This window comes from Vulpes vulpes, chromosome 13 (genome assembly GCF_048418805.1).
Source record: "Vulpes vulpes isolate BD-2025 chromosome 13, VulVul3, whole genome shotgun sequence".
Taxonomy (NCBI): Eukaryota; Metazoa; Chordata; class Mammalia; order Carnivora; family Canidae; genus Vulpes; species Vulpes vulpes.
This window is the reverse complement of record NC_132792.1, coordinates 60,570,949-60,589,172: the sequence shown is the minus strand read 5'-3', so window position 1 is coordinate 60,589,172 and position 18,224 is coordinate 60,570,949. Positions and strand designations below refer to the sequence as shown.

At 41.1% G+C, this 18,224-nt stretch overlaps 1 protein-coding gene across 33 annotated transcripts in view; it reads left to right on the top strand.

The window, feature by feature from the left end:
• Positions 1 to 18,224, top strand: part of SULF1 (sulfatase 1) — a 175,407-nt gene that overhangs the window by 129,592 nt on the left and 27,591 nt on the right. For all 33 annotated transcript variants that reach the window (XM_072734577.1, XM_072734572.1, XM_072734568.1 and 30 more), the window contains 6 exons: positions 886 to 1,036; positions 2,131 to 2,306; positions 3,380 to 3,508; positions 3,778 to 3,834; positions 4,563 to 4,692; positions 16,198 to 16,420. In XM_072734577.1, the coding sequence (XP_072590678.1) occupies positions 886 to 1,036; positions 2,131 to 2,306; positions 3,380 to 3,508; positions 3,778 to 3,834; positions 4,563 to 4,692; positions 16,198 to 16,420 (866 nt within the window). The remainder of the gene's footprint in view (positions 1 to 885; positions 1,037 to 2,130; positions 2,307 to 3,379; positions 3,509 to 3,777; positions 3,835 to 4,562; positions 4,693 to 16,197; positions 16,421 to 18,224) is intronic.

Here is an 18,224-nt window from a genome sequence, read left to right as displayed (position 1 = left end):
AGCAGAGATAATTGAATGAATTAATGTGTACAAAACAACAGAATGGTTATGAACTTTGGGAATATGAAGTGACTGCATCTAATGGTCAAGGGATATGGGTTAGATATCAAAAAGAAGGTGATATATTTTGTGGGTTCTCCAATGGAATGTATGGGACACCCCTTGGGTTTTTGCAATAAATTAGATATAGACTTGAAACTACCTCCCTGTAGTTAACAAAATTTGTGCTCTGCACTTGTATTGAACTGTCTATAAAAAGAATAGCTTTATTGGTAAGCATGTATATTGTAGAAGTAGACTTGGTTATAATTCTAGCATATGCAATTAAATTAACGGTATCTATACACAAAGTTAGGAATGAGAAAAATTCATACTAGATATAAAAATAATAAAATAATCAATAAAAGAGCCCAGTAAAAGCAAGAGAAAAAATATGTTGAAATTATGATTCATCATTGTTCCACATATTTGTGACTATATATTTAATAGCCTAATTAGCTATAAAATTTTATGAGTTAACATCACCATGAAAACATTCTCTTCTGTATTACCTTATTTTATCTGTAGATGTTACAATACCATGATCGTCTTGATGTGTTTTTACACATTTTATTCAATGAGTCCAAATGAACTTGTACTAATTACCTTTTTAGCTGCCTGTCTTGGTTTTTTATAAATTTGAATCCATATGCCTTTAGGGGATGTGTGATGTTTGAGGTAGTGAAGATTTTAGCTCTTCTTATAAACATAGAAGATACGTGGGAGAAAAAAATGGCAATGTCTAAGTTGCCTTTCCTAAATGATTATTTCACAGCCTTCAACTTGAGATATTTCTCTAAATGACTAAAAATATATATAGTAAGAATCCTTTCTGGATATTTTCAGAACCCCTAGTTATAACTATGCACCAAATATGGACAAGCACTGGATTATGCAGTACACGGGACCCATGCTGCCCATCCACATGGAATTTACAAACGTTCTACATCGCAAAAGGCTTCAGACTTTGATGTCAGTGGACGATTCTGTGGAAAGGGTAAGCACACAAACTTGCCTTAGTGACAGGTTTGGGTCCAGCTTCTTTTGTGTAGCTCCATTCTTGCCAATTCTGTTTTTGTTTTATTGTTGTTTTTGAGAGAGAGAAAGAGAGAGAGAGTCTGTGTGTGTATAAGTGTACGTGAGTGTGTGTTTAGTGACTTTATCTTCACTCCCTTATCTTGACCCCTTCTATTACGTCTCAGGCTTGGTTCTTTGGAGCCAATGGCAAAGAGGAGATAAAAATCAAAATACCGTAAGTCAAGGGCTACACTCACAAAAACGTAAATACCTAAAGCTGGTATAAAGCAATGGGGAATGGTTGGGATTATGGTGAACTTTATTTTTTTTTTAATATCTTATGTATTTGTGAGAGAGCAAAAACAGAGGGAGCAGCAGGCTTCCTGCTGAGTAGGGAGCTGGATGTGGGGCCTAAACACAGGACCCTGGGATCATGATCAGAGCTGAAGGCAGATGCTTAACCCACTGAGCCACCCAGGTGCCCCTATAGTGATCTTTAAATGCCCACATTTATAACAAGAAGAAACTACCCAGCTCCTGCTATTTTATGCCATGTAGGAAGATCGAGCTAGTATCATGAGGTCTTCCGATTTTTTCAAGGAAGCCAGAAATACATTTTATTTGAAATTTCCTGAATTCAAAAACAAAACAACTGAAGCCAAACAAAATGTGCCTAAAGGCTGGATTTAGGTGGATCAGGCTCCAAAGCAGCCTGTTCTTAACCCTTGATAACTATTTAAGAGTGATGATAAAATTTGCTTTAACAATGGATTTTTCAAAGTAAAACCTATGAGTTAGGTGATAGAGGCTGTTTTGTGGAGTTGTTTTTTGTTTTTCTTTTTAATAGGTGCACAAAACCTTTAAGAACAATGTGCCAAATTCAAAAAAGTTACCTGACTCTATTAGACTTTTTCCCTTCAGGATTGTAAGCAACTAAGAAAATGCAGACAGTGATCATGTTTCTTAGCCTTGTTAAAGTAACTCTTGCCTTTAAAAAATACTGGGGAAGACATTGTGGGGAAATCACGGCAACACTGTTGTCATCTTGCCCATCTTGTCTCCGTTATGTTTCAGCTGTACAATATGCTCGTGGAGACAGGGGAGCTGGACAACACTTACATCATTTACACCGCCGACCACGGCTACCATATTGGGCAGTTTGGACTGGTCAAGGGGAAATCCATGCCATATGACTTTGACATCCGTGTGCCCTTCTTTATTCGTGGTCCAAGTGTAGAACCAGGATCAATGTACGTATTTCTCCACTTGCAACATTCAGCAGTTGTGGCTCATGTGTATCTGAGACAATTCCATTACCAATCTGTGTCTGGTTTCTTTTCATCCAAAACAGAAAAGGGTGTAGGTAGGTTGAGGTTGGTAATTTAGAAAATGAAAACCTTATTTCCCCCTACCACATGTCAAATTAACTGAGGTATACTATTTAAAGAGAAAGGAAAATTAACTATCACTGATTAATTCTGTCCAACGAACCGGAATCCGTGTCACATGGCCTGTGCACACGGACACAGAATGTGACCATTAGGGACATCTTCTGTACCTCCTTTGAATCAGAAACACACTGTCTTAAAAAAAAAAAAAGTGCCAATGCCTGCTTTTTAGTGGGTTTTTAAAAAATTATTACTAAGTAAAATCTTTGAGGAAAATATAACTTTAAAAAGCATGATTTTCTTTTAGAAGAAAGAAGGCCTAAAGGACCAGAGTTCTATTTCTACCACCTTGGACAAGTCACTGCCTTCCTCTGCATCTCTATTTTACCATTATAAAATGGGTTTGACATGTCCTGCCGGCCACATCAGAAAGTTCTATGTAAAATAAGATCGTGTACATGAAACAGTTATGGAAAGAGTAAAAGAAAAAAATGCAAGCAGAATTCCAAATCTGGAATGGCCCTTAAGGAGTGTGCAGCCAGGTCTTCTAATGTAACAAAGAAGAAAGCGGGCAGGTAGCATAAGTGCCCCTCTCAGAGTTCCTCATTCTGGAAGTGGCGACACTGGGGCCCAGAACGCAGATAGTCTGAATCTCATCCATGTGCCTCATCTGCTGCTACGTTGCACTGCGTCCTGGGGTAAGGGAGAACGTGATGATAGTAGAAGGGTTTCTCTGAAGAATGTTATTATGTCTCTTCAGCTCATTTGAAACACTTTGGGAATTGTCCGATCTAAGTTAAATGGTTTTATGCATCGAAGACTAAGATAGAGGGGGAGAAGATTGAAGGCTGATGAGTCTCGGTGTGCAGAAAGTGGCCCTACGTGCCACCTCAACTGGTGTTAGGCCCAGGGCGTAACCATCTGACCCTTTGCAGAGTCCCACAGATCGTTCTCAACATCGACCTGGCCCCTACAATCCTGGATATTGCGGGCCTCGACACACCTCCCGATGTAGACGGCAAGTCGGTCCTCAAACTTCTGGATCTGGAAAAGCCAGGTAACAGGTGTGTCAATTTGCTTTCCCTCGGCCAGCCCCAAGCACACTGGCACCCAGAGCCAGCCAGCAGCTGAAAGAAGTGGAGTCAAAGTACTCTTTGCCCATGAGAATCACCCCAAGCCGAGAATTTCTCGGCTGTCTGTGAATAGCATATTGATAGAGCTGCAGTCATGGTCTGCGGGAAGTGAGAGGTGTTTCTTTAAATAAACTGTTAGCACAGATCCATTTGGAAAAACGTCCAGATGCCAACAGTAAATATTATTATTTTGCTTTCAGGTTTCGAACAAACAAGAAAGCCAGAATTTGGCGTGATACATTCCTCGTGGAAAGAGGGTAATTACTGGTTCCTGGGGTGCTTCTGGGAACCAGTCCTAGTGGGCAGCTCTCCCTGCTGAGTATTTTTCCCCCTTATTCCGGTTTACTAAGCATGCAGATTTCGTAAGCCTGGTCACAAGATTGAATGGTTTGGTACTCATTCTCCGCTGGCCAGCACAGTAACGATTGTTGCATCAGAACTGTAAAACATAAATTCTCATACAATGGGACCAGAGCGCTTGCTGTTGAGTTTTTCAACCTCGGCTCCTGATCGGACCAGTCCATTGGCATTCCCAGCCCTCCTTCCCGAGTCCTGTCTGGCCCTCTCCTTTCTACTTCCTTTCCTTATGTGGTTTTCCTAGTTTTAAATATACAAATCCATGAGACTATAATCTCCAGAGTCCCTGCTGGGTTTTCCCCCTTTGATTCGTAATCCTCATTGTCTTGTTTTTTTTTTCCATAAAAACATTGAGAGAACATTTATATAACTGTAAAGCTAAACATTTATGCCTAATGTCTTGAAATTAATGCTTTAGGGAGACAGTGGTTCTTCATAGTACCCAGCTTGTAGTTTTCACAGAGGACTCAGCAAATGCTGAACTCCTGTGGACAAGGTCTTGCCATCTATTTCATGCTATTTGAAGAATGCAGAGTCATGTCACAGGGGAGAAAAAGAAAAAGGCAAAAGATGCTGGATAGGTGATTCAGATCATTTCTCATAAGAAACTTCTTCTTTTCTGTCAAAGGAAGTTTTTGCGTAAGAAGGAAGAATCCAGCAAGAATATCCAACAGTCCAATCACTTGCCCAAATATGAGAGGGTCAAAGAATTGTGCCAGCAGGCCAGGTACCAGACAGCCTGTGAGCAGCCTGGGCAGGTGAGTGTCACGGCTTGTCTTCACCCCAAGTCATATGCTTCTTCATTTCTAATTTAGAAATTTTCAACATATAAAACAATGTACATTTATGTATAAATAAGCTTTTCATAGTGGTCATGGAACACTCACTATAACAGCTTTCTTCTGACTGAGAATTATCTAATTGGCCTAAGCTGGGCCTCCTCATCACTCCTTGGGCTCCCTCTAATAAAAAAAGATGGCACCCTCAGAGAGTACTAGATATCCACCCAATTAGCCAACACCAGTTCGACATATCAGACATGTGAAATGGGTAGCCACGTTAGAAAGTTCAGAAACTTGGTTCCATCTAAGAAGAAGTCATTACCCCTTAGATTTCTATTAACTGGTTATCAGGAAGGGTCAAGAAGCTACTTAGTCAAGATCATGAGTAGATGCTGAGCCTCTGGGCAGTGAACCACCCAAGAGACAGGTTGGGGTCTTCCTGCCCTGTACTAAAGTCAGATGTCATCTAACCCACAGAAGAGGATAGAACCTGACCAAGATTGGGAAACAGAAAGGGAAGCCATATTGTGTTAGTTCATCATTTCTACCTCTGCTCACAAGATTTCCGACATCAATTATTTCATTAGAATGAATCCTTTTTATTAATAGAGATATTACTACCGATGGGGCACCTAGGTGGCTCAGTCAGTCGACTCACTTATCTGACTTTTGATTTCTCCTCAGGTCATGCATGACCTTGGGGTTATGGGATAGAGCCCCACATCAGGCCCTGTGTCAATGAGGAATCTGCTTGAGGCCCCTCTCTCCCTCTGCCGCTCCACCCACACCTGCCTTCACTCTCTCACTCTTTCAAGTAAATAATCTTAAAAAAAAAAGAAAGAAAGAAATATTACTATAGAATTCCAGGCTACCCAGAACACCACCTATTACCAATAAGAACTAAAGAAATACTGTGTGATGAATTAACACAGATCTGTTTCCAAGGAAAGTGAAAACATATGAACATAAATTATTTTAAACACTCTTCTTGATTGACATCTATGCTAGCTAAAAAAAGTAGTGTGTCATCATGGTAGAGGAACTGCCTAAGTCTTTGAAACTTAGAACAAAATTGAAGAAAAGTGAAAAATAATAGTTATTACACATTTGTCTTACGTAAAGCCCTGTATAGGGAGTTTTATATGTTTTTAGCTCAATTTATTCCTCACATCCATCCAATGAGGTAGGCATTGTTCCCATTTATAAATGGCAGCTGGTGAGTGCAGAGCTGGGATCCAAATGAGTTATATGATTCAAAAACTCAGACCACTTGCTGCCTTCCAAGGTAAGTTCCATTAATGAGGCAAAGAGAAGTTCAAATCTTTTGTGAGTTTTTTTTTTCTTTTTAACTTATCTGACCTCTAGATATCCACACAGTTAGCCAATACCAGTTCAGGATATCAGGCACCTGAGAAGGAGAGTGCAGTTATTATTAAAATGGCCTCATCAATGTAGGGCATCATATATTTATACTTGTGATATAGTATCTAGCGTATTGAACAGACATTCATGATAAACAACTTCATCCTCATACTTTCTACATTTCCTCATGCCTTTTTGTGCTCAGGGATTCCTTTGAAATAGAAAAAGGTGGGGAGGGAGGATGTTGAAGGAAAGGATAAAACTAGGCCTTCATGGCATACTAGTAAGTCTTAATTTTCAAGTGTTTACTGGAGAAGCTTAGACTTACTCATTATATTTTAATATGATATCTTCAAATCCTTCTTAAGGAAGCTCTAAGTATGATTATGACTAAAACCTCAGACTTGTTTTGTTGCTCTAAATGATTTTTATGAGCCAGCCTCAATAGACTAATTTACTTTTATTCGGGAGTTGGAAATGTTCCCTGTTAAATATATTTCATGCAAATTGGTGATTTTGTTACCATTTTAGCCTTCTAAGTGGCAAGCATTATAGCCATTTGAGAATAAGGTACACTGCCTACCTTTCAGTATACAATTTTGCAAACCTCTCCATATGGTTTGTCCTGAAATTTTAATACATGTCCTAAAGGGCAAATGTAGTATAAACTAGATTATGGCACTTTGGCACAAGCTCTTCACTCTTATGCTAAATGCTAACTATGTTAAAAACTTCACTTTGCTTTTTCATATTTTTCTAAACTCGTTTTGCCCCCCACAAAATGCTTTAATATCTGGCTCACTGGGATTCTCCTCTGGTGCATTATTTCCATGTGAATCAGTCTGAATTTAGATCATATCACATGGATGTATGAAAATGTTACCAACAATTCCTTTTAGAAGTGCCTGAATTATTAGAACAGAGAAATCGCCTGAATGGTGATTTCTTTCTATAGGTGATGCTCAAACCCTAGCTTAAAAATCTGAGAACTTCTGGAAAATTTTGAGGCTCCTCAAGATGGTTATAGAATCTGTGAGCCAAACCTGATAGTTCTGTTGTGTTCTACAGAATGTTTATATTTTGGCCTTTTGCTTTTTCTATCTGGCTACTTTGAGGGTTATCTTTTTAGTTACTATATCCGTGACTTTAAAAAAGGATGAAGAAAGAAAGAAGAAAGAAAGAAAGAAAGAAAGAAAGAAAGAAAGAAAGAAAGAAAGAAAGAAAGAAAGAAAGAAAGAAAGAAAGAAAAAGAAAAAGAAAGAAAGAAAGAAGAAAAAAGTCCAAAATAATGAGATTGTATTGTTCTGGATCAAGGCATCAGCTAAGGCTAGAATTAACTTGCCAGCAATCTCTTCTCTTGACACTGATTTCACTCCTGGCCAGTGCCCTGAGTCTCTTCCTCTGACTAGGGTTAACTGCCTTCATTCGAAGACAATACAATCTTCTCTTTGGTTTGACTCTGTATGGGATGGAGAGGAAAAACCCACATGGTCAGCCCCATTCTCTTCACTTTTAATCTCCAAAAGATTGTGTATTTCCCCCATCCTGCCACAGCCCCATGCCTTGTCACTTAAGGATTATTTGGCAGGGTCAGTGTAGATGCATGAAGTAGGTCAATGAAGGAAAGAAAAATATGACATCAAAAAGTTGAGGTTAGAATATTGGCATCCACTACTTTTTAGTTGTGTGTTTGGGGACTAGATTCTTTAGAGTCTCAGATTTTCTATCCCTAAAGTGAAGAAAATTAATCTCAGTCTTAGTAGGATTCAGTGATATCATATATGTAAAGTGCTAGATGAATTACAAAGCAATGTGTGAATGTTGGGTGCTATATCTGTTCCGGGCCATCTTACCTGCTTTTTCATTCCTATGAAGCCACCAGGGAATTAAAATGGGCTGGAATCCCAGACATTTGGCAATACTTCTTCACTTTGTGAACAGAGCAACCAGCAGGGACTAATTAAGACAGCATGGACATATGTGTTTGCATTACTTCTGTATTCCTGAATTAATGTGAGGCTGAGTATGAATTCCTGCCACTCTTTCAGCTGGCATTACACCCCCAAGCGCATTACATACAGTTTTACATACGACACACACACTCACACGCACACGCACACGCACACACACACACATAGAGTACACACACCGCACACGTGCAAATCTCAACTTCTATCAGAAAAGACTTTGGCTCAACAAAGAACACACAGCAGTGATGCTCAATTCTGGTTGCACCCTAGAATCACCTAGGCAACTTTGGAAAATATTGATGTAGGGGCATCTGGGTGGCTCAGTCAGTTAAGCATCCAATTCTTGGTTTCAGATCAGATCATGATCTCAGGGTTGTGAGATCAAGCTCCACATCCATCTCCATGCTGGACATGGAGCCTGCTTAAGATTCTCTCTCTCCCTCACCCTATACTCTTTCTCTCTTTCTCTTTCTATCTCTCTCTCTCCCTCTCTAAAAAGAAGAAAGAAAGAAAAATAAAAGAAAATATGTATTTACAGCTCCCCCCAAACCAATCAGATTAACAGGTCTACAGGTGAGCCAAGGCATCTGTATTTGTTAACAAAGTTAACCAGATGTCTAGAGTCAGAGAATATGGAGGTTGGGAGGAGTCTTAGAAATCTTCCAGTTGAATGGTATCTTTTTCCTAATAAGGAAATTTAGATCCAGAAAACTTAACCTACAAACCCAAAGTGAGAACCTGCAATTCTTCACTCTATGCTCAATCCTTTCTTCCCCAGAACATGCTGCCTCTACAAAAATGTAACATAGTAGATTTTCTCTTTGAAATTATAAGTGGCATTTGGCTGACTGGAGCCATGATCTTAGGACCCATTCACAGCATCTAGAGAAGTGGTTCCCTAGCAAGAAGGCACATTAGAATACAGAGGCCGCTTTACAAATGCTGGTGTTCAAGCTTCGCTCCAGACAAAGGAAAACAGAACCCCTGGGGATGAGACCCAGACATCAGTGATTTTTTTCAAGCTCCTGGGTGATTCCTAGGAGCAGTCAGGACTGAGAATCACTCATGCTAGGAAAGCGTTACTATATTTTTCATTTTCTAGGTACGGGGATTGACTCCTCAAATAGGAGTTACATAAAAGAGAAATTTCCTAGGCGTTCAGTTTTGAAGTACATTTCAGATATTCTCTGCTATTTGAAAAAAAAAAAAAGCTTGTTTTTTTTCTTTGATAAAGCAAATTTCATGTCCTTTGTGAGTTGTTAATTTCCAGCAACTTTGCAGTTTTGTTTGCCTTTCTACTATTGTATCGATAGGAAATCAAAGATTTGTTTAAAATTATGAAAGAGCCCCCAGATCGAGCAAGCCGATACTACCTGGGAAATTAGAATGTAGCTTGTTGAATGGACTGGTTTAGCTGCAGGATTTCTGTTCTCATCCCAAAATTATCCCTCTGACCACAGGTCCCCCCACACTTTGTGACCAGCTGCAGAGCAGGAATAAAAGGCATTTACCAGGAAGATCTGGCTAGTTTGCCAGAAACGGACAGCCTGTTTCCAGAAACTCACTGAGCTCTGGCTAAATCTCAGGGTGGCTCACAGACACTTCACTCGCTAGGGCTTTCCCTACCCCAGGGGGCAGCCAGGAGGCCCAGGGCCCCAGTGCCACCCTCTGGCTGAACTTGTCTGCATGAGGCTCAGGAGGGGCGGCCCTCCTTCAAAACCTTTTCTCCTCCCCTCTTCAACCTGCACCCAAGGACATTTCTGAATAGTTGTGCATCTAGATGTTTTGGCTTCTGTGCATTATTCAAAACACCCCAGGCTTAACTGTCAAACCATATTTAATGCCGTCCCAAACAAGTCAGAAGAAGACAAACACAGGGACGTTTTACTTCTAAACTACCTAATGTGGCCGCACTATAACACAGCCTGCTCTGGTCAGCCTCCCCTCCTCCCCACCCCCAAACATAACATTTTCTTCTGCATGTAAGTTGCTGGCTCTGCCTTCCCACATGCTGTTCCTTCATCCAAGGCTCACTCAAAACCTCACATTCTGCCCCAAACCATTCTTTTTTTTTTTTTTTTTACTGAGGTCCTAGTCAATTGGGATTGTAGCCTTGGCCCACTGCTTGCTTGCTCTGTGACCATGGGCATGTTACTTAATCCAACCCTGCTTCAGTTTCTTTGTCTCGAAAATGGGCATAATAATAGCACCTGCTAAAAAAATAATAATAATAGCACCTGCTTCAGAAGGTTGGAGTAAAGCTCATAAGAGGTAGGTGTATTAAGCATCTGAACCAGTACCTGGCACATAATAAGCGCTCAGCAAATACTGGCTATCACGTGTTGGCCAAGGTCAGTTTACCAATTTTACTTTCCCCAAACTGCAAGAGCAATACTTCTTCCAGCATTTCAGTATGGACTTTTACAAATGATTATCCAGATGAAAATCTAAAGGGGGAAGCATTTTCTTCTACTTCTCTTTCCTTTCCACTTCCCCTCCCACCTCCCATCTCATCCCATCTCAAAGAAAACAGGAGATAAATCTCCTCAGCACAAGTAACTCTATTTCATATTGGTGAGAAAATTTGACAATGGCTTCAGCTAAGTAGCAATATGAACGAGGAGGTTTATACGGTATTTTTATATTCCCAGTGTTGAGATGAAAATTCTAGACACATGTCCACAGGCAAGTAACTTTTTCATGATGTCGGCACTGGCCTGAAGGATAATCAGGTTATCCAAACATTACTTTATGGTTGTTACATTTCAGAGAACATGATTTGACCTGCATTGTGACCAAATCCACATAATAAGACATGTAATAATGGAGAACTAATCCATGTGTGTTTGTGTTTGTATAAAATTAAGCTTTTATTACAGTGTAACTTTGAAAAAGTTGCAGCCAAGTTTTTTGTTTCTTACTCATGAAAATGGGCATAAATAGGCATAAATAAGAATATAGAACATTCTTAACAAATCTGAGAAACATATGCCATTGAAAATGTAGAAACTATCATGATTATCTAGTAGTTTCTTCAGGAAAGAGAAGTAACTAGAGTTCTATTTTCATCTAATATTATACTAGACACTTTACACAGAACATTTAATACCTGAAAATTATTCCATAGAAGAGATCTTATGCTCATTTTAAATATAAGGAGACTTAAGCTTGGGAGACTAAAGATGGGAAAGTCACTTGACCAAAGTCACATAGCTGGAAGTGTGACAAGTCTGAGGACAAACCAAGATCTGTGTGATTCAAAGCCACAGTCTCCCCACTAAATAATAATTACTGTATTATATACAGTTTACAAGCATGAAACATGAACTTGCCCAAGGATTGGATAACCATTGTTAAAGGTCAGTTATAATAGTATTGCTCTGGATTTATATAGTGCATCTTTTTTCAGAACTCCAAAAACATCCAACAATTTATTCTCATGACATATCCTTGAGGCCAGGAGGAGCAAGTATTATTTTACCAGATGTAGAATCTGGAAGAACAAAGAGATTCTATAATTTGCTCAAGGCCATAGAGTTAGCAGCAAAACAAAATGAAAATGGAGGTCTTCACGTCCCTAGCACAATACTTACCTCCATGAAAAAAGGCTACCTCTCATTAAGTTTGCATAAGACCCAAATTAAGTAATAAGCTTACTTGTATGTTGGGGGGGAGCGGAGTTTGTGGAATAATAACGATAATAATCATAATAACTGCCTTTGTTGAGTGCCTACCATGTACTTAGTTCTTTCTCCTCATGAATAAGTTCTAGTACTCATGAAGCTCAGATCGTGTTAGCTGACTTGCTCAAGGACGCACAGGATATGATAAAACTGATTATCAAATCCAGACTTCTCTAGCTTGAAAGTCCAGACTTTTGCCACCGAGCCACATCAATATAGATATGAAATGCCATTCTCAAGTCCCGGGAGGAATATAGGTAATATTCACTACTCCAAAATCCAACTCCAATAAATGAATTGCGGTAGCACTGTAGGTTGTGATGATTGTGTGACTAAATTTCTATAAAGTTCCCTAGGCCAGTACCTGGCATCAAGTAAGAGCTCCATAGATGGTGATAATGATGATTATAAAGTTGGTATGGACGGGAATTGTTTGAATGGCATTTGTTGTATTTCTCATTAGGTTTGATTCCACCAAATGAGCTGCACACATGAATCCTTGTATCAAATTCCCGGTGTTCTCTTGTTCGTCACGTGTAATTTACACATAAGTATATATAATCAATCAAAACTACTAAGATGTAATTACTAAACAATGATTTGATGCTGAGCTAACTTCAGGGTACAGTTCAGGAGTATGAGACATGGTCCTTGCCTTTAATCCCAAATGGTTGGAAAGGCTAAATGAAATCATAATAACTTACAAAATTATTTAAATAGTTTCATCGAGCCCCTTGCTCGCCGAACATGTGCAGAAACAGTTGTGGAACGAACGTTTGTGAAATTACTGGTACAGACTGAGTCAGAGAGGCAGGAGGAAAACTGAGATGATGTTGCAAAAAGTGGTCAGGGAAGGCGGGAGACAGTCGGATCGGGCAGTTAACCGATTGACTGCTACACTTCAAGAGAGTAGGCAACAGGGAAACAGCACAATATCTGCATCTCCACAAAGGCACATGTTTAACAAAGTTCGTCTCTGAGGCTGACCACGTGTCCTGTTAGCAGGTGCCTCACCTGAGTCCCTGCTTCCAGCTGATTGTGGAAGCTCTTCTGCAAACCCAAGTCATCCCCTCTCTTGATTCTGAGCACTTAAGTGGCTTGTGACAGGAGTTTCAGAGCAATGCCCTGAAAGCTCTCTTCCCTCACTTCCCTCTATAAGCTAAGTAAGGTGACCATTGTAGGTGCAGTGATTTCAAGGTTTTATTGCTCAACCATAAAAATTGTCAAGATATCGAGCACCCAAATGACTGCGGCAAATGTGTGGTAATTACATTTCATTAAAATTCCTAGTATGCTTACCACTAAGATGATTTTTCAAAGCTGCTAGCCAATTACTCTATCTAATAGGGTCTACAGCTTGTTCAAAGAATCCACGGTATAGAAAATAGTTGGCATTTTTCTTAGTGGCTCTTGTTTTATTCGACAATGTGTATAGGTGTATGTATACATCTAGTACATGTGGGCATGTGCATGTGGGTACATATGCATTCATATATGTATGCATATTGGATTTGTGAGGTACATCATCAGTGCCCAGGAGGGTCTTACATTTGGTTAAATTCATCTCTTTAGGAAAGAAACACCCCTTCCCTTCATCTCTACCCTATAGGAAGTTAGTGAGAAATTTGGCCAATGGGAAAACTCAAGTTGGATTCCAAATAGACCAAATCATTTAAAATGCTGCCTACACTTTCTATTCTAGAGGAATCTACCTATACCCTCAGCTCTTCCAGGCCAAAAAAAAAAAAAAACGGCAGAATTTTTTTTAATGCATTGTGGTTGTGAGACTAAGAAAGGTTTTCACTGTAGTTAGGTGTTTTAAAAATTAGTGTTTGTACCAAAATTGATATAAATTCGAGCCACAAAAGACACAGGGCCATTATTTTTCAAGAATATAGTTAACCATATTTTTCCATCTGGTAGAAAATAGAGTACTTCTTAAGCTGCTACTAGGCTGTGAATTGTGGACTCACTGACCACTTCTTTTGCTATTATAGGCATGAAGTAGTGAACTCTTTGTTTTTGAATGCTTGAGTTAGAGATTACCCAGATAGAGGGACAAGTCTTAAACCTTTTGGATTTAGGACAAATACAGATCTAGAATGACACTCAAGCACTACCGATGCTCAAATTTTTTGGAGCTATGGAAGGCTATGGATTATTTCACTGACACCTCTCATCAGCAAAATTTCTGGGTGGCTTATAGAAATAACTTGTTATTTCTTAATGGAGTTGTATATCCTTTTCTGAGAACTTTTTCTGAGAATTTCATGGCACCTCGTCAAGCTGATTGGACATGTCTGGAAGTGCTACAAACCCAGGCTTGAAAACCACTGGTCTCCACGTTGAATGGCAGAACCATGGAACAGGCCATACGTAGCTTCCTGCTAAGCCTTTAGAAAGACCAAGTTCTGTCACTTGTCCGCTAACTGTAGAGGGAAAGTAAGGAAAACTAGTTACTCTTACAGAGAGCACATAGTCCCGCCGGTATAGACAAGCTGGTAGTGTTCATCTTTTCAGCCTGAGTCATTTTCTGACCTGATGACGTCAGTACATTTCTAAACACAGCTTCCTTTGCATACCCACTCCCCAGCATGCATACATCCCTCTCAAAGACCCATCCATCCGAGCTACTTAGACTTAAATAGATCTCTTTTACCTCTGCCATGGGTTCCAGCTGCAGAAAGGTCCAGTAACCAGCTGCAAATCAAAAGCAGTTGTCTTTAACCCCAACTGTGCATTAGAATCACCAGGAGAGCATTTGAAACTCCTAGTGCCCAGCCATGTATGAGAACCACCGAGCTCACAGAACTCTCCGGAGCCTAATCAAGTTGACTTTTTTTTTTTTTTTTCAGTTAAATCATCTATAACTTAGTTAGTCTTCGACTGTTCTTGTTTATGTTGCCTTGTCATGGCTTTGCAAATAGTTACTTACCTTGTCTCTTGAGCCTGCTTCTCTGGATGGAGATGATGGACATTCAAGATATGCTGGTCAAGACACAAAAGAAGATTGTAACCTGACGTGGTTCGTGATAACCAAAGTCCATAGCATCAAGAGCTAAAGGGGGCTTTGGGGGCTGAAGCAAGATCATAGAACAAGCCCTATAAACCTGGGATTTGAGAACCGTATGATAGGGGTACAAAGGCAGCTCTGATAATTCAACACTTATTGAGGGTGTATGGCTCCAGTAAGAAAACAAGCCAAGACTCTGCAGCTCGGTCCACTGTGAATAGTTGCACCCCATTTTGTACACAAGTGTTGTTCGTCTGCTGACCAAGACATTTGAGACCCTTGACTAAACTATACCTTGTATTAGGTCACTTCGAAATAAAAATGTAACCCAAAATATGGTACAGGTCCAGCAAAGGGGCGGGGAGGGAATGGTGAGATGATTCTATGTGGTGCAGGAAAAACCATCCTTTATTTGGTAATTTTTTATCTATTGAAAACCTGCAACTGGCCCACCAAATACATAATTTTACAGGTACTGTTGCTTTGACTGCTGTTTAGAAATGTGTCCACTTACAGAAAAGTATCAGTAGTTGTATACAGGTGATACCCCTATAGGGAAGGAAAACAAAAGATAAAAGTCTGGCAACAGGCCATGATAGTGTGTCGGGACCATGGTCAATTTCAAATCAAGGTCTTATTCTTCCCAAACTACCAGTTTAGGGAGGGAGCCAGGGGAAAACAAAAAGCCAAAGGACAGTTATTAGGTCTTTAAGGAAGATAGGGAGGACCCCATGAGCTTCCCCCAAGGTGAAGCGCTCTTACTTCAGCCAGCTTGATATTTAAGAGGCCCGGGTGCTGCATCGTATTGATCTAGAATTGGGCCTGCAGTGTCAGCAGCAGGCTTGGGGAGCCCAGGCCCAGCTGCCCCGTGGGCACCCCTCGGGAAGACAGGAGAGGACCAGCTCTGGGGGGGGGGGGGCTGCAGTGTGTGTGGAAGGATTGGAAGGGGCACAGAGAGGCCGCTGTGACTACACTCTGATCAATCCCCTCGTCTCCTTCCCTGGGGGCCCCTGTGGGCCACGGGCAGACCCAGGGGGGGTCGGGGGGGGGACAGAGAACAAAGCAGCCAAGTGTGCCTGCCTTTCCAGAGAAAGAGGGGTCTGGTGAAAACAGCCCCCCTGACAGCTGTGCCCCGTGGCTTGGTGAATTAAGGGCTTTTTACATGTTTCCTTCAAGACTCTGTTTAGTCTGGATCCTGAGGATTTATGTATCAATTTTTGGCTCTGGTGTCATTGAGGTGGTTCTGGTTTCCAGTGGTCCCCCTGTCATCTGTACTGGCCCACGGTGAAAGAGGAAGCTAAGAGAACCTGGGGAGGGGTGGGGGGACACGTCCTGCAGGGGCAGCTAGAAGATGCCTTCTTCCCGGGCTCCCCAAACCTAACCTAATGCAGCAGCCCTTCCTGAGAAACACCTGGCCTGGGTGGGTAAATGGCTTTCACATTGGCTTTTGCAGAAGTGGCAGTGCATTGAGGACACGTCTGGCAAGCTTCGGATTCACAAGTGTAAGGGATCCAGCGACCTGCTCACAGTCCGCCCGAGCGCCCGGAACCTCTACCCCCGCGGCTTCCACGACAAGGACAAGGACAAGGACTGCAGTTGCGGGGAGCCTGGCTATCGTGCCGGCAGGGGCCAGAGGAAGGGTCAGAGGCAGTTCCTGCGAAACCAGGGGACTCCCAGTAAGCTCCAGGGGCCTTTGCAAATGGACAAGAGGGAGACCAAAGGCTTGATCCTTCTACGTTTAGGTCTTTTTTTTTTTTTTTTAAAGATTTTGAGAGACACAGAGAGAGAGAGAGAGAGTCAGAGACACAGGCAGAGGGAGAAGCAGGCTCCATGCAGGGAGCCCGAAGTGGGACTCAATTCTGGGTCTCCAGGGTCCAGGTCCTGGACCAAAGGGAGGTGCTAAACCGCTGAGCCACCCAGGGATGCCCTACATTTTAGGTCTTCCCAGTGCATACTTTTGCAGCGAAAAGCAAATAACTGTTATGTTTAAAAGACGAAAGCTCATTTGAAATTTCGGGTTTGTGCACATTTTAACTTGAGCATAGAATATGCATAGAATATGTGCCGTAAAAGCGCCACACACAAAATATCCACGCACATGAAAGAGCTAGAAAGAGGTAAAAGGTGTGGTGAGGGGCAGAAGGTATAATTCAGGTCAGTTTTCTTTGACATCAATGCTAATGTCCTGATTTGTCTCCCTTGAGCTGCTTTAAAAAAAAAAAAAAGGAACAAAATAAAAATTCGAGATTTCATGGCTTATGCATCTAATAAGAAAAGCATAAATATTTCTTAAAGGTACGTCTGTTATTTGACAATCTTTATTTTTTTTTAATTCCTCTTGTTGACTGGTGCAACTAGTCAAATGCAGTACGAAAAGCGCTGCCTAATATTTTCTTTATAAAATCCTATATCCTATATCCTATCCTGCGCTATATAAAATTCCTGCGATTATACAGATGTGAAAACCCAGGCTGGCACCTTCCATAAAAGAATGAATCTGGCGCCATCTAGTGACAGCGTGGGAAAAGTGACTGATTTCTGGGGCTGTTCTTTTCTATATTGGTTTGGAAGTAAGATATTTGCTGCATTCTGAATTGGGTAGCCTTTGCTTTTGTTTTTGAAGTAAGCTGTACACACAACATGGGGCTTGAACTCACGACCTCCAGATCAAGAGTCCCATGCTCATACCGAAGAAGCCAGCCAGGTGCCCCCCACCTTGTAAATTAGGAAATCAATCACTAGGAACAATAGGAGCTCTCAGCACTGGCTTTATTCTTCTGGACTCCACAGATGGACTTTAGGAGATCGTGAGCCTTCTACCATTTAAGCCAAAATTCTAAGTCTATTCTGTGTGTATGTGCACATTTTTCTGGATATCCATAACATTCAACACATTCCTAAAGGAATCCATAACCCAAAGGCTGCAATGATTGATTTGGGAATTTTTTTTTTCTCCCTGAGATAAAATGCCAGGTTTAATAATTCACGCAAAGATAGCACATGGAGGGCAGCCTGGGTGGCTCAGCGGTTTAGTGCTGCTTTCGGCCCAGGGCGTGATCCTGGGGACCGGGGATCAAGTTCTCCCTCTGCCTGTGTCTCTGCCTCTCTCTCTCTCTCTAATGAATAAATAAATAAAATCTTTAAAAAAAAAAAAGATAGTACATGGAAAGCCAAAAAGAGACAAAGATTCCTGACATTGTCCCTTAACGGAAGCTGATTACCAATGTTGGACTCCAATTCCTCCAAGGAAGGGGCCACCTCTTCTCTCTGGGGAGGTTAGATGTGTCTCCACAGCAGTGACCCCGAACACTGTGTTGTTCAATGTTGAGCACAGACTGGAGAGGTCTGGGGCCACTCTTTCAAACCACATGGAATCTCACATATTTGAGGGCAGGAGTTGCTTGTGAGCACGCACAGTGACCTGCTGACTGTACAGAGGCGTTTCCCCCTCTGGAAACTGCCATCACAGCAGGGTCCTGT